Source organism: Cnephaeus nilssonii, assembly GCF_951640355.1.
Source record: "Cnephaeus nilssonii genome assembly, chromosome: 2".
NCBI classification, from domain to species: Eukaryota; Metazoa; Chordata; class Mammalia; order Chiroptera; family Vespertilionidae; genus Cnephaeus; species Cnephaeus nilssonii.
Window position 1 is genome coordinate 75,407,442 of NC_137073.1, and position 15,768 is coordinate 75,423,209.

Below are 15,768 nucleotides of genomic sequence, written 5' to 3' on the forward strand. Positions count from 1 at the left end.
TTAAAAGAAAAATACAGGATTCTTCCCATAATGGACTTATAGTGTAAATTTTGGTTATTTAACATTTTATAAACATCCATCAAGGCTGTACATGTTGGAGGGGACAGCTACAATGCATTCCAAAGAACCATAGAGGAACCATTTATAGTGCTGCAGAATAGAAGTCAGGGGAGGCCATTTTCTATTAGATTTCCACATAGTTTAAGAGAGCAATAATGAGATTTGTGTATGTGGTGGTGTTTTGTTTTGTAGTAATATTTATGGGTTTTGGCAAAACCTTTTTATGCAAGCTGACAGGTGAACTTTCCTTAATAACTTTACTGTTATGTAAAAGGAAATTTTAAGAAAATATCTTTTTTATTGATTTTAGAGAGAGAAAAGAAGGGAGAGGGAGAGAGAAACATCCGTCAGTTGTCTCCCAGGGATCAAACTCAAAACCTGGGTATGTGGCCTGACCAGGAATCGAACTGGCAACCTGGCGGTGCATGTGACCACACTCAGACCGTCAGACTGAGGCTGGGGCTGCTGGGCCCTGCAGGAGCGGACAGTTCCTTGGGGTCTGGGTCTCACGAGCCTCAGGTGCCCTGCAGGTGAGGCCGCCCTGGACTCCCTCCCAGCCAAAGGCATTAGCGAGCTCCGCCGGCGGTCTGCCTGCGGCGGCGCTGCTTTCCCGGCCCTCACGGCCACAACTTCAGCCCCCACACCGCCCAGCCAGCGAGGAGGACGGGAACTTCACCCGAAAGCGGCGCGGCAGCGGCCCACGCCCTGCCGAGACCGGAAAGCCAGAGCCGGCGCGCGCCACCGGCCACTTCCGGCCACGTGAGCGGGGGGAGGGGGGCGGAGAGCGCACTCGGCGCGCGGCTCCCCCTGCCGGCGGCGGGCGGCCACGGGACCGCCTTGCCACGACGACCCTCCTGGTCCCTCTGTCTCCTCAGCACGCCGTGCTAGGCCAGGCTCCCGCCACGAATCTTATTTTTAACTCACAGTTTAAAGAGGCGCTCACTGGTTTTTTTTTTTTTTTTTGCGGGAAAGGGAGAATTGGAGAGGGAGGATAAAAAAAGACTCCAAGTGCGGGGTGAAGATGGAGAAAGGCGCCCAGGGCCCAGACTGGGACAGCGATGAAACGGTGATAGACGGGTCGGTGACGGAGAGTGACCTGGAAGAAGAGGAGCTGCCCTGGCGAAGGTGACCCTTAGCCCCCGGGGTGGAGACAGGGGCCGCCCGTAGGCCCGGCCCCGGCGCCGAGGGCGCAGAAATGACCGGACCCTCGTAGGTAGGCCTTGGGAGGCAGCCAGGCCTGCGCGAGGAACTTGTAAATAAATAAGGACACAACGCCCCAACTTAAGACAAAATGAGCTTTAGAGTAAAATGTATATGGCTTTATGGCATTAAAAAAAAGAAGAAAAAAAAAAAAAGCCTTTACTCTTAGCCTGAGGCAAAAACGTAGTAGGTCTAAAGAGCTCAAATGCCTCTGCTTGCCCGCAGCTTGTAGCTCAGGTGCAGGGCGTGGTTAACGTCACCTCCCCCAGGAGGAGAATGTGTGATGGGAGGACTGGGCACTACCCAGCGGGAAACCGGTCCTTCCGTAAGAACCCAACAGGGCCGTCGTTTCGGCCACCACCACCTTCCCGAGCACAGGCCGTTTGCGGTGCCGGGTTCAGGGAAAAGGTAAAAGAGACGAGGCCCCTGCCTTTGGCCAGGAAGGACACAGACACACAATCTCAGCGTAACGTGGGCAGTCCCGGGCCGGGGCTCGGAGCACAGAGTGTCTTCTGTGGACACCCAGGCGGCCGTGGGCGTTTGTTAGGGTGGATTTCGGAGCACCGGCTTGAAGACGGGTGAGGAGTTAGCCAGGTGAAGAGCAGGAGGTGCTCTGGGCCAAGGTGTGGCGGTGGGACACAGCACTGTGTTGTGGGTGTTGGAAGGTACAGTTAGCTCTTACCGAAGTGCTAAACGCCGGGGCGGGGAGTGGAGGACGATGAGCCTGGTAGGGTGAGGTCTTCCAAGGCCTCTGATGCCCTCCCTGTGTCCTTGTGAAGTGTTAGGTGGAGCAGCAGCATTTTCAGATTTTTGTTGACTCCAGCATGTCCTAGACTAGGGCCTTGTATATTTATTTGTTTGTTTGTTTGTTTGTTTATTTATTTACTTATTTTTAAGACAGGGATGTCCATTTTCACCACTCTTTTTTAAAAAATTTTCAGTCATTTATTTTATTTTATTTTATTTTAAATATATTTTATTGATTTTTCACAGAGAAGAAGGGAGAGGGATAGAGAGTTAGAAACATCGATGAGAGAGAAACATCGATCAGCTGCCTCCTGCACACCCCCTACTGGGGATGTGCCCGCAACCAAGGTACATGCCCTTGACCGGAATCGAACCTGGGACCTTTCAGTCTGCAGGCCGACGCTCTATCCACTGAGCCAAACCGGTTTCGGCTCACCACTCCTTTTTTAAAAAAAATTTTTTTTTTATTGTTTTGAGAGAGGCAGAGGAAGAGAGAGTGAGAAACATCCATGATGAGACAATCATTGATTGGCTGCCTCCTGCATGCCCCTCCACTGGGGATGGAGCCCAAAACCCAGGCAAGTGCTGTGTCCAGGAAACGAACCAGGACCTCCTGGTTCATAGGTAGATGCTCAACCACTGAGCAACACTGGCTGGGCTAGACTAGGGCTTTTAAAATTTCCATGCCCTTGTAAATCACTGTGGAATCCTGGTAAAATGTGGATTCCAATCCAGGAGTTATCTGGAGGGGTCTGAGATTCTGCATTGCTGACAAGCTTTCAGATTAAAGTTAGTACTATTAGAGAAGGGATCACCTTTTATAAGAGCTTAGCTTTGAGATCTAAGTAGTAGATCTGGGATGATGAGACCTCAACTAAGAAGAAACAGTGGGAATGGAGGGAAAAGGGCAAATTTGAGAAATCTTTAGAGAGTGAATTTGGCAGGAGATGGTGGTTTATTAGAAATGGAGGATGATACCCAGGTTTCTGGCTTATTTATGTACTAGAGGCCCAGTGCATGAAATCATGCACTAGTGGGGTTCCTAGCGCCTGCTGGCCGCTGGCCAGGACCACCCTCCCTTCCCCTGGCCGGCCCTGCCCACTGGTCAAACTCCCAGAGAACTCCTGGTCGAGGGGACAGTTTGCATACTACGCTTTTATTATATAGAATACACATACAGTAATATTTGCTCTTGTTGGTGTCCAGGGAACATTTTGACTAGTACATGGAATCTTATAACCACCACCACAATCTAGATCCAGAACAGTTCCATCACTCCAGAAAAACTCCCTTTAGCTGCCCCTTTGTAGTCAAGCCCCTCTCCAATTTAAATCACTATTCCTATATATTATAATAGAGAAACATGCAAATTGACCGCACCTCCGCTATGCCCACGATTGGGCCGGCAGGAGGCTGGGGGCGGGACTCCGGGTGGCATATCCGCCGTTGAGAAGATCAAGATGGCGGTGCCCAGTGGCCGGGCCCATGCCGCCGCTCCCGGGGGTGCCTGGGGCGATCAGCACCCCTGGGGGGGGTGGCCGGGCCCATCGGCACCCCGGGGGGCGTGGCCGGACCCATGCCGCCGCTCCCCGGGGTGCCTGGGGCGATCGGCACCCCGGGGGGGCGTGGCCCGGCCCATGCCGCCGCTCCCGGGGGTGCCTGGGGCGATCGGCACCCTGGGGGCGTGGCCGGGCCCATCGACACCCCGGGGGGGGCGTGACCTGGCCCATGCCGCCGCTCCCGGGGGTGCCTGGGGCGATCGGCACCCTGGGGGGGCGTGACCGGGCCCATGCCGCCGCTCCCGGGGGTGCCTGGGTCGATCGGCACCCCAGGGGGGCGTGGCCGGGCCCATGCCGCCGCTCCCCGGGGTGCCTGGGGCGATCGGCACCCCGGGGGGGCGTGGCCGGGCCCCTCCCGCCCCTCCTGGGGGTCCGGGGGTTGATCGGCCACCTGGGGGGGCGTGGCTCGGCCCCTCCCGCCGCTCCCGGGGGTCCCAGGGGCCGAGGCTTTCCAGGCCTTGGGCACTAGCGGGGGGCCTGCACCGATCGCAGGAAACCACTGGGGGTCGGCTCCTGTGATCGGTAGCAGGGACCCTGGGTGAGGCGAGCCCAAGGCCAGGAAAGCCTGGGGCGGAGGCTTTCCTGGCCTTGGGCACCAGTGGGCAGCCTGCACGGATCACAGGAAACCACTGGGGGTTGGCTCCTGCGATCCTTAGCAAGGATGTTGGGTGCTGCCTAGCCCAAGGCCACCGCCCGGGGCCAAGCCCCGACCCTGAAAAAGGCAGAAGGCGGTGGCCACAGCCAAGGCCTGGGTCCCTGGTGCCGGCAGAAAACTGGTGCAGGCAGCCAGGTGAATGAAGGTCTATTGCACGAATCTTTGTGCAAACGGGCTACTAGTTCCTATACATGTAGTATATCATCTTTTTTGTCTGTCTGCTTTCTTTCTCTGCTCCTCCCCCCACCTTTGGTTGTTAGCAGTTTGATTATGATGTGTCTAGGCATGATTTTCTTTGTGTTTTTTCCTGTTTTTGGTTCATTGATCTTGAATCTGTAAATTTATGTCTTTCACCAAACTTGGGAAGTTATGTTATAATTCCTTCATATATATATATTTTTAAATATATTTTATTGATTTTTTACAGAGAGGAAGAGAGAGGGATAGAGAGTTAGAAACATCGATCAGCTGCCTCTTGCACATCCCCTACTGGGGTTATGCCCGCAACCAAGGTACATGCCCTTGACCGGAATCGAACCTGGGACCCTTGAGTCCGCAGGCCGACGCTCTATCCACTGAGCCAAACCAGTTTCGGCCCTTCATATATATTTTTCTGTACCAATTTCTTCTCTTTTGGAACTTTAAATGACCATAAATGTTAGACTTTTTGAAATTGTCTCCCAGCTGCCTGAAGTTTTATTAATTCTACTGGTGGCCGGGTGCACAAAATTCGTGCACATTAAAAGGGGATTAATTAGAGGAAATATTTTAATATTGCTATTTTCCCTTTCTCTATAATAGAAGTGTCAGAGATGAAAGAAAATTAGTAAAATGTATATGAAAATCTTATTCCTGTCAGAGTCTGGGGCGCACCACAGGACCCAGAGTAAGAACCCACCCACCCACATGCGCCTCGAAATCGCACAAGACCCAGACCCGGCCAGCCCCACCACATTGGGATAGATCCAGACCTGGCCGGTCCCACCCTTGTCAAGCCCCGCCGGGATGGGGGTATGGCCTGAGGTCCCCTGGTCCGGCCCCGGGTTGGAGGGCATGGCCTGAGGTCCCCTGGCCTGGGGTGGGAGCATGGCCTGAGGTCCCCCGTCAAGCTCCGTTGGGTGGGGGGCTCTGCATCAGGTCCCCCTGCCCGGCGCCAGGAGGCAGGTATAGCCTCAGGTTGCCCGTCAAGCCCCACTGGGAGGGGGGGCACAACCTCAGGTCCCCCCATCCAACCCTGCTGGGTGGGGGGTGCGGCCTGAGGTCCCCCGTCAAGCCCTGCCGGGTGGGGGGCGCGGCCTGAGGTCCCCCACCTGGCGCCATTGTGGGGGGTGTGGCCTAAGGTCCCCTGTCAAGCTCCATGGGGGTGGATGGGGGGACGCAGCCTCAGGTCCCTGCTGATTGCTCGTTAAGGCTCTTTAGGGGAACTTGGCCTCCGCTGTGGGTGTAGCCATCTTGTGTTAAGGAAACCCCCACCCCCGCCTCTGCTGTAGGCGCAGCCATCTTGTGTTACGGAAACCCCCACCCCCACCGTGGGTGCTGCCAGCTTTGCGGTGGAGTGATGGTCAATTTGCATATTCCGTCTTTATTATACAGGATGGTCTTTCCTCTGTGTGCATGCATACCTGGTGTATCCCTCTCTTCTAATTAGATTATTAGATACCAGTCATATTAGATTAGGGCCCCACCCTTATAATCTTATTTGCCTCCTTTAAGACTTCTTTCCAAATCTAGTCACATTGGGGGTTGATATAAGTGGGTTCATGTCAAAAAACCTATGAGCCACTTTGAAGAAGCTATCACTAGCTAAAAATGGGACAGTTTGAACATTGAAAAGAATTATAACAACAGTGGATTTAAATCGATGAGTTTGTAATGGTCTTTAAAAACATATTTCAATATTCTGAAAACTGATAAGGAAAGAGAAAGAAGCAGCCCTAGCTGGTTTGGCTCAGTAGATAGAGCGTCAGCCTATGGACTGAAGGATCCTGGGTCCACTTTAGGTCAAGGGCACATGCCCGGGTTGTGAGCTTGGTCCCCAGTAGGAGGTGCAGGAAGCAGTTTTTATTATTGATGTTTCTATCTGTATCTCCCTCTCCCTTCCTTTCTGAAATCAATAAAAAATATTTTAAAATAAAATACACAAAATAAAAAAGAAAGGAAGAAGCAGGCATTTATTTTGCCTTTCCTATGCAAACTGTAAGTAACTTGGCTGAGTTAACATGGCTTGATGGAAAGTAATTGTATAGTTGATTGAGTGCAAGTGTTTTTAAAAAAATATGTTTGTATTGACTTCAAAGAGAGAAAGGGAGAGGGAGAGGGAGATAGAAACATCAATGATGAGAGAGAATAATTGATTGGCTGTCTCTTACATGACCCCTGCATGTGTCCTGACTGGTAATCGAACCCTGACCTCCTGGTTCATGGGTTGACGCTCAACCACTGAGCCACACTGGCCGGGCATGAGTGAAAGTTTTTAAAAACATGTATTTCCATTAATAAATGAAGAAAGTGATAAAGTAGAATATTGCCGTTTTATATACTCTTAATAATGAATAGACCTAGGCAATGGTCATCAATGATCACTAACATCACAAAATGAGTTACAACCATCATGTTGAGCAAGTGGCATCTGTTGCCTTTCACCAGAAACAGAAATCCAGACACTTCTACCCACTATATCTTGGTATTAGAGTCACCAATGAAAACACGGTGCTGGAACAACACTTTACATAGAGAAGAGACAGAGCAAGATTGGCTTCAATAGTGAGCACTGGTCCCCCATGGCCATTGGCATGCCCACACCCTCTTGTGCCACAGAACGAAGAACTTCATCCTCTCCCCAGAAAAGACATATATAGTGGTGGGATTGGCCAGGTGCCATGTGACACACACTTAAACAAATCAAAGAAATACACATTGAGTCTGAAACAAGGAAAGGTATTCTCACACAAGGTAATAGGTCCAGCACAGCCTGAGAGAACTCTTGGTCTCTTTATAAGAAAGTGTTTCAAGCTCAAGGCCAAAAGGTAGTTGAAAAACTGCATGCACAAGACTGCCTTTCCCGATATATACTTTATTATCTCCTGTAGGAAGTACACATATGCTTCCCCAAACTGAACTTGAATTAGATCAAACCTCTAGATCTAATAACCAGTTTACAGGAAATATACAAAATAGAGGAACATATTAAATGACATGCAGTCAGTAAATGCAAAATGTGGGAAACTCTTCAGTAAAAACAACCCAGTTTTTTTTTTAAAATATATATATTTCATTGATTTTTTACAGAGAGGAAGGGAGAGGGATAGAGAGTTAGAAACATCGATGAGAGAGAAACATCGATCAGCTGCCTCCTGCACACCCCCCACTGGGGATGTGCCCACAACCAAGGTACATGCCCTTGACCGGAATCGAACCCGGGACCCTTCAGTCCGCAGGCCGACGCTCTATCCACTGAGCCACATCGGCCAGGGCACAACCCAGTTTTTTAACAAATAAATTGCAAAGGCGTGGGGGAGGTTGGGGGTAATATATAGATTTAAAAAGAGACTTGCATAGCAACTAAATTTAATGTGTACCTTGTTTGGATTCTGATTTGAACAAAACAACTGTAAAAAGAGAACTTGGGGAAATGTGACTAAAATCTCTTTATTAGTTTTCCATTGCTGTATAACAACTTACTCCAAAACTTAGCATCTTAAAACAATAAACATTACTATCTTGTAGTTTCTGTGCTTCAAGAATCTAGGAGTTGCTTAACTAAATCATCCTGCTCAGGGACTCCCAAGGCTGCATTCATCTCAAGGGTTCATGAGAAGGATCCACTTTCTACATGGTGGTTTTCAGAATTAGTTCCTCTCTGGCCTTAGTTCCTCTCTTACCTTCTTGCCACACAGGCTTCTCCACAGGGCATTCACAAAGCAAGCTGACTTCCATGAGAGTATAGAAGCAAGAGAATAAGAGGAAGACAAGATGGAAGCTAGTGAATTTTTGTAACCTAATCTTAGAAGTAACATCCCAACATATTAATAGTGGTATAACTAAGAATGTTAGCAAGTTTATGTATAAAAAAATTACAGTTAAGTTTTCATTTTTTATGACCGAGTAATATTCCATCTTATATATGTACCACAACTTTTTTATCCACTCGTAGGTACTTGGTACTTGGTTTGCTTTCATATCTTGGCTATTCTAAATAACATTGCAATGAATATAGGTAGGGGTGCATATAATCTTTTGGGTTTCTTCTGATAAATCTCCAGAAGTGGAATTGCTGGGTCATAAAGTAGTTCCATTTTGAATTTTTTGAGGAAACTCCATAACGTTTTCCATAGTGGCTGCACCAGTCTGCATTCCCACCAACAGGTGCATGAGAGTTCCCTTTTCTCCACATCCTTGTCAACACTTATCACTTGTTGATGATAGCCATTCTGACAGGTGTGAGGTGATATCTCATTGTGGTTTTAATTTTCATTTTTCTGATAGTGATGTTGAGCATCTTTTTATATGACTGTTGGCCATCCATATGTCCTCTTCGGAGAAGTGTCTACTCAGATCCTGTCCTCATTTTTGTTAATCCTCACCCGAGGAGGGAGGGAGAGAGGGAGGGAGGGAGGGAGGGAGGGAGGGAGGGAGGGAGAGAGAGAGAGATAGAGAGAGAGAGACAGAGAGACAGAGAGACAGAGAGAGACAGAGACAGAGAGACAGAGAGAGAGAGAAAGAAAGAAACATCAGTATGAGAAAGATCGATTGGTTGCCTCCTGCACTCGACAATGCTGCAGTGCTGGCCAGGGATTGAACCTTCAACCCAGGTATGTGCCCTTGACGGAATCAAACCCATGACACTCTGGTGTGAGGGCCAACACTCTAATCACTTAGCCATACAGGCCAGGGCCTGTGCTCATTTTTTAAATTCGATTGTTTGTTTTTGTGATAGCCTGGATGGACCTAGAGGGTAGTATGCTCAGTGAAATAAGTCAGTCAGAGAAAGAAATACTGTATGATTTCACTTATATGCGGAATCTAAAGAACAAAATAAATGAAACTGATTTATAGATGCAGATGGTTGCCAGAAGGGAGAAGGGGTTGGGGATTGGGTGAAAAAGGTGAAGGGATTAAGAAGAACAAATTGGTAGTTACAAAATAGTCACAGGTATGTAAAGGAAAGCATAGGGAATATAGTCAATAATATTGTAATATAGTCAATAATATTGTAATAACTATGTATGTGCCAGTTGGGCACTGGAAATATTGAGGGGAACACTTTGTAAAGTATATGATTGTCTAATCTCTAAGCTGTACACCCTAAACCAATACAAAATAAAACTGACAGTAAACTGTAGGAAAAACCTGACAGTTAAATTGTTAGTCTTTGTTTAGGAAACATGATAACAATCTGTACCTTCTTTTTGGTATTTGAAAGGTTGCTCTTTGATCAAGACACATCTCTTAGATCTGAGTTCAGTCTCCATCCTGATATAAGTGGAACATGCAAAGGTGAGAAATAATTCTTTTCACTAAGTAATCCATTTAATTTCCCAGGTGTTATTATTTCATTAATGTCTCCTTTTATATTTAGTCTTATTCTTTAACTTTACACAGAGTTAGTTTCTTTGAGGCATCTGTAATAGACCCTGAGGTCTATTAAGGTCGGTTACTATGAGGACAGCAATGGGGATCATACTTCTGGAAGATGTTTACAACAGAGATATGGTAGTAGTACTGAGATAGCTCTTCTCCGCCCCCGCAACTATATAGTTTAACCCTAGAAGCTGAAAAAGTCAATAATACTTTTTTCTTGTTAATCCTCTCCCAAGGGTATTTTTCCCATTGATTTTTAGAGAGGGGAGGGGAAGAGAGAGAAACATCAATGTGAGAGAGACACATTGACTGGTTGCCTCCCGCACACACCCCGACAGGGGCTGGGGATCAAACCTGCAACCCGGGTACATGCTCTTGACTGGGAATTGAACCCACAACCCTCTGGTGTACAGGCCAACACACTGAGCAACAACTGCCAGGGCAGTAATAGTACTTTATAATAACCAGTCTGATTCTTTCAGTCAAAATTAAGTTGCAAATATCCTTGGTATATATTTTTTATTTATTTTCATTTTATTATTTTTTATTGAGATATAAGTGACATATAACATCATATTATTTTCAAGTGTAAAAAATAATGATTCATTATCTTATACTAGTAGCCCATTTGCAGGAAGAATCCTGCAAGCGGCCGCTGCGGCCACGTGCACTGCCGCTGCCGCCGCTGTTGCGGCCACCACACCTGCACCCGCGCGCCACTGCCGTCCGCCCCGCTCCGCCCCACCCTGCCTTGCTCCACCCTGCCCGGGCTTTCCCTCTGGCAGCCACCTTGCTTTCTGCTTTTCCTCCCTCTTCCTTCTAAGTTGTCTTCAGTCTTCACTCCACCCTCCCTCAGCGTATGCAAACTAACCGCCATCTTTGTTGGGTAATTTGCATACCCGCCCTGATTGGCTGGTGGGCGTGGCTTTGGCTGGTAGGCGTGGCTTTGGCGTAGCGAAGGTGCGGTCGATTTGCATATTACTATTTTATTAGGTAGGATAATAAAACCCTAATATGCAAATAGACTAAATGGCGGAATGACCAGTGGAACGACCGGTCACTATGATGTGCACTGACGACCAGGGGGCAGATGTTCAACGCAGGAGCTGCTCTCTCCCCTCCGCCCCCCGCCCCAAGAGGGAGGTGACTGGCAGCAGCGATCAGGGGGTGGGACCGGCCAGTGGGTAGCACCCGACTGCCAGCCAAGGTGGGTGCCAGCAGGGGCCCCCTCCCCCACTGATCGCCCCACCCGCCCATCACCCCACAGATGGCCCTGATCGCCGGCCAGGCCTAGGGACCATACCCTATATATTGGGAACAGTCTCTTAGATTTAAAAATTAAAACCTGGCAAGGCTACTCTTAACACTGAAAAAACAGGATGATTTAGTGATGACATGCATGAACTCTGGTTTGCACATTTTGTGGTCAGCCCTGATTCTGATACTTATAACTGTGTGACGAAGCCAATTACTTAACTTCTCTCTGCTTCAGTTTTCCACCCATAAGATGGGGAAAATGGTACTGCTACCTCAGAAGGATCATGTTATGTGCTACTTTTTATAATCAGGACAAAAATTGTAGCTACCCATACAACAGCAAGATGCCTTTCACCTGTATGAAAAGTATGGTCACTGGTGCATATAATCTCCCAGATTGTGAGAGGGATATCCAACTGCTGGTTTAGGCCTGACATTCCCCAAGGGGTCCTGGATTGTGAGAGGACCCAGGCTGGGCTGAGGGACCCCCCCACCCCCATGCACGAATTTTGTGCACTGGGCCTCTAGTTTCTATATATTTTGAAATGATCACCACAGTAAGTCTAGTTAACATAGCCTATTAGTGCAGTTAACATTGTCACACAGTAAGTCTAGTTATATATTTTTAGAAAGTGCCTTTCACCTGCCAATTCATACTTCCTGAGTCCACTTCTAGATCAATTTAAATGGTGTCTAGAAAAGCCTATCACTAATTGTTACTGTTTAAAAAGTTCAGTTCGGCAGTTGGTGTTTAAATGGTAGGTTATCTCCTTTTATTATTTCTTCTTGTGAGCATTTTCATTTTGGAGGATGTCTGGAAATGAGTATAGAAGAAAAATTTCCTAAACACCATGAAGATCTTTGTATAGTTTGCAAAGTCTTTTCACTATACATTAATTCACCTCATACCACAATGGCAAGTTACAGTTTTGTCTTGGAGTGGTTTTTCTTACTTATAATCGGAAGGGACAGTGAGTAGTATTGGTCTCCAGAATGTATTCTTTGATGTATAAAGTGCCAGTAGGAAAAAAGTTAGAGGTCTGCTTTAATATTCCATCCAAGTTTTTTTCTTTTATTTCATTTTCCAAATGGATAGACTTTTATTATTTTTGCTAATTACTAAAAGTATAAAATATTTAACAAATAAAAAATTATATTATGTAGAAAATTAAAGATCCTACCCCCTATTCTTTCCTACAGTTCCACTCCCAAAAATTGCCAGCATTTAGTATTTGTATATCCTTCTAGACTTTTATATGCCAATATAAATATCTTTTCATAATTGCTATAATACTACATAATATGTTTCATATTTTGTTATATTTATCTACGTTAACCTTTTAAATTGGTACATATTATTTTGTATGAATGTACCCTTAATAAATTGATTATATTTTTGATGTTTCTCAATATTATAACAAATATGAATATTCTAATGCTTACACCTTTGCCTACTTTTTTATTATTTACTTAGAGTAAATAACTAGCAAAAATTAGATTTACTTTCAAATAATGTATCCTGATTTTAAAGGATCTGACATGTGTCAGATCTTGACATTATGGTCCCCCCAAAAAATGGCTTTCCCCTCTATCCAACATAGGACATATTCAGTCTTTGCAAAACTGATAAATAAAAGTATCTGATTATTTTAATTTTCATATTAAAGACTATTTAGGCATATATTAATATTGACCATTCATACTTTTTTTTTGGTGTGAATTGCCTTATATATCTCCTAATCTTTATTATTGATTTATAAGAGCATTTTACATATTAAAGGTAACAAAAGTTGTCATATGTATTGCAAATAGGTTTACCCAGTTTCTTAGTTATGTTTTCATGTTATTCGTGATATATTTTGTATTGTAGAAGTTTTAAGTTTTTATGCAGTAAAAGTCAGTCAGGTTTTTTTTTAACTTCTTTTTTTTAATCCTCACCCGAGGATAGTTTTCCATTGAATTTTATAGAGAGTGGAAGAGAGAGGAAGACAGAGAGAAATATCAATGTGAGAGAAACATATCAATTTGTTGTCTCCTGCACATGTCCCAGCCAGGGCCCAGGGATGAGTCTGCAACCCAGGTATGTGCCCTTGACCGGAATGGGATCCAGGACCCTTTGGTCCGCAGGCTGATGCTTTTATCCACTGAGCCAAACTGGCTAGGGCAGTCTTTTTTTTTAAGGTTTATTAGTTTTTTCAAATTTAGAAATAGTTTACCTGTTTCAAGACTATAAAGTATTTTATCTTTATTTCCATTTATTATATTTATAGCTTTTACAAATAATCTTTTTGGAATATTTTGGCCTATGGGAAGGTAGTTCTAAATTTATTTTTTTCTAAATGATTAAGCAATTTTCCCAATATTATTTATTAAATAACTCTTCTTGGTGCCACTGTTTAAAATATCATGTTGTTACATAAGTTCCCATATATATATATATATATATATATATATATATATATATATATGTCTGTTTTCCACTTTTTGTTTTGTTTCATTGATCTTTTTGACTATTTCTACTTCTGTGCCATTATTACATTATTTTACCAACCTTAGCTTTTAGTACATTTCTATATCTGGGCTGGAATATATCTTCCTACACAGAGTAGCTGGCTACAACATTCATCCTAAGCTTCTTGGATACAAACAGCAAGCTCAGCACTCACTGTGAACTTCTGCCCTCTTCCATCTTTTGTTGGTGGGATTTCTTAGCTGGGTAGTTTTCAGGGATTCTGATGGAAGAAATCCATATAGTTACTTCTGAAGGAGCCCCTCCTTTTCCTATGATGAGTCACCAGCTGTTTACTAATGTTTTCTATTTAATCTATTTTCATCTTCTAATCTATAGAGGGTATCTCTCCCCCCGCCCCCTTTTTTTTTTAAACCGTTGCTGTTTTAGATTTTTAAAACCTAATCATTTCTTTGGATTCTTTTTAGGAATTGGGAAGGGAAGAAAGTTAAAATGTGGGCTCAATTTGCCATCTTGAAACAGAAACTTGGGCTTTTCCTTAATTATACTAACATGATGGGTTTTAAAAAAGACCTAAAATGATTAAAAAAAATAAGTATTCTTTCTAGTGGGATTTAAGTCTATATAATTTTCTATATATATCCTTTGCATCATTCATCCTGAAAAAAAGTAACAAGTATTATTTTATTCACTGTAGTGTGTATGTTTCCTCCTAATTAATAAGTTAAAAACCATAATATATATAAGTGGCAATTAGGAAATTATAATTTACAAAATGATCTTTAATGACTTTTTTTTTTTTACTATCTTTAAACCTTGGATCATTGTCAGAGCAATAAAACTGTTATGAATGATTATGATTATATTCCATTCTAGGCACACGCTCTCCTGAGATTCAACTTGGATTGAAGCTCAGAGAGGATCCACAAAATCAAATAAGTAAAAAGAAGACTATGCCTGTGCTTAGTGAGGATGCAGTCTTACAGGTGTGTAAGCATATTGATTCAATACATACTTGTTAAAAATTGGAAATGTTATTTTAAAGAACGGCAAGTTACTAATGATTAATTCTTTTTGTCTGTTATTTTGCTGCTTCTATCTTTTATCAGTTTTTTCTCCTTTCTTAGCTAATCATTCTATTTCCCTGTTGCAAATTTATTGAAAGACAGTTTGCTGAGAACCAATTCCAGCATGTAATAATTACAAGAGTTCCGTCAAAAGGTTGATGGGACTTGGTGGGCTCAACAAGGTTGAGCCACATATGTCATTTACCTGTTGGAAACGGCTAAGGCACTTCCCCCAAACCTGAATAGGATAATTGTTAGCTGCGAGACAGCTCAGGGCATTTTATTGCCTCCTGTTGGCCAAACACCTGAACAGCTTGTAGGCTATTCCCCAAACTGATAATGCTTTTGTACCCTTTGATACCTTACCCTTTGAAGTGTATATTTCCACCTTGCCTTGGGACAAATTGTGTTTAATAAAAGGCATCCTGAGACAAGGAGAGTCTTCAGTTCCCTATAGCTGAAGCTCCTCTGACCCCCAATGCCTTTCAAAAATATCTTTCGTCCTTGGACTCCTTCTTGAATCTATGTGCAGCTCCTTTCTCCAGAATGCTGAACCCTTTGTAGGCTGGGTAAAGAACCCCGGCATTATGGTACCCTAACGAGGGACACCAACAACAGTTTTTTTTAGGAGGAGGTGTTAAAATATTTCCTTTTTCCTCTTTCCTTTATTTTTCTCTTTCAGTAGAGATGTAGAAGTGAGAGGAACAGAATGTTATAAGAAGTAAAATTAGAATATAATAACAATTTTCATCTCCATGATATGTCATAGTCATCTTAAATTTATGAAGAAGATAGTAGTCTATGTGATAGAATTTGAGGTATGGGCCACTGAAAGGCTTTTCTGTTGTGCTGTGTGTGTGAATGCATGTGTGTGTATACACACTTATATACACACATTTTTATTTGCTTCTTTGTAATGTAATCACCTTGAGGAAAGGTAAGGGGTGATTTAGTACCTTGACCTTGGCATAAATAAATTAGCTAACCAGAGATACCTACAAAGTCTTAAGGAATGGAAGGGAAGATTTGACTATGAGGATCTATTTAATATTATACCTAGGAAGGTGTCTCACTTGAATTATCTCTGGTTGAAAGAAAATTTTAACATAAAATATTTTTTCTTGAAGCTGAAATGTCTATAGTTAGTTTCTAATAATTTGCTTAAAAATCATT

At 44.3% G+C, this 15,768-nt stretch overlaps 1 protein-coding gene across 1 annotated transcript in view; it reads left to right on the forward strand.

Moving 5' to 3' along the window:
• Positions 1-877: 877 nt before the first annotated feature.
• The window catches only part of ANKRD31 (ankyrin repeat domain 31), a 115,673-nt gene continuing 100,782 nt past the window's right edge, over positions 878-15,768 (forward strand). Inside the window, exons 1-3 of the mRNA XM_079784874.1 lie at positions 878-1,185; positions 9,644-9,717; positions 14,405-14,514. Of these exons, the coding sequence (XP_079641000.1) occupies positions 1,082-1,185; positions 9,644-9,717; positions 14,405-14,514 (288 nt within the window). The 5' untranslated portion in view covers positions 878-1,081. The remainder of the gene's footprint in view (positions 1,186-9,643; positions 9,718-14,404; positions 14,515-15,768) is intronic.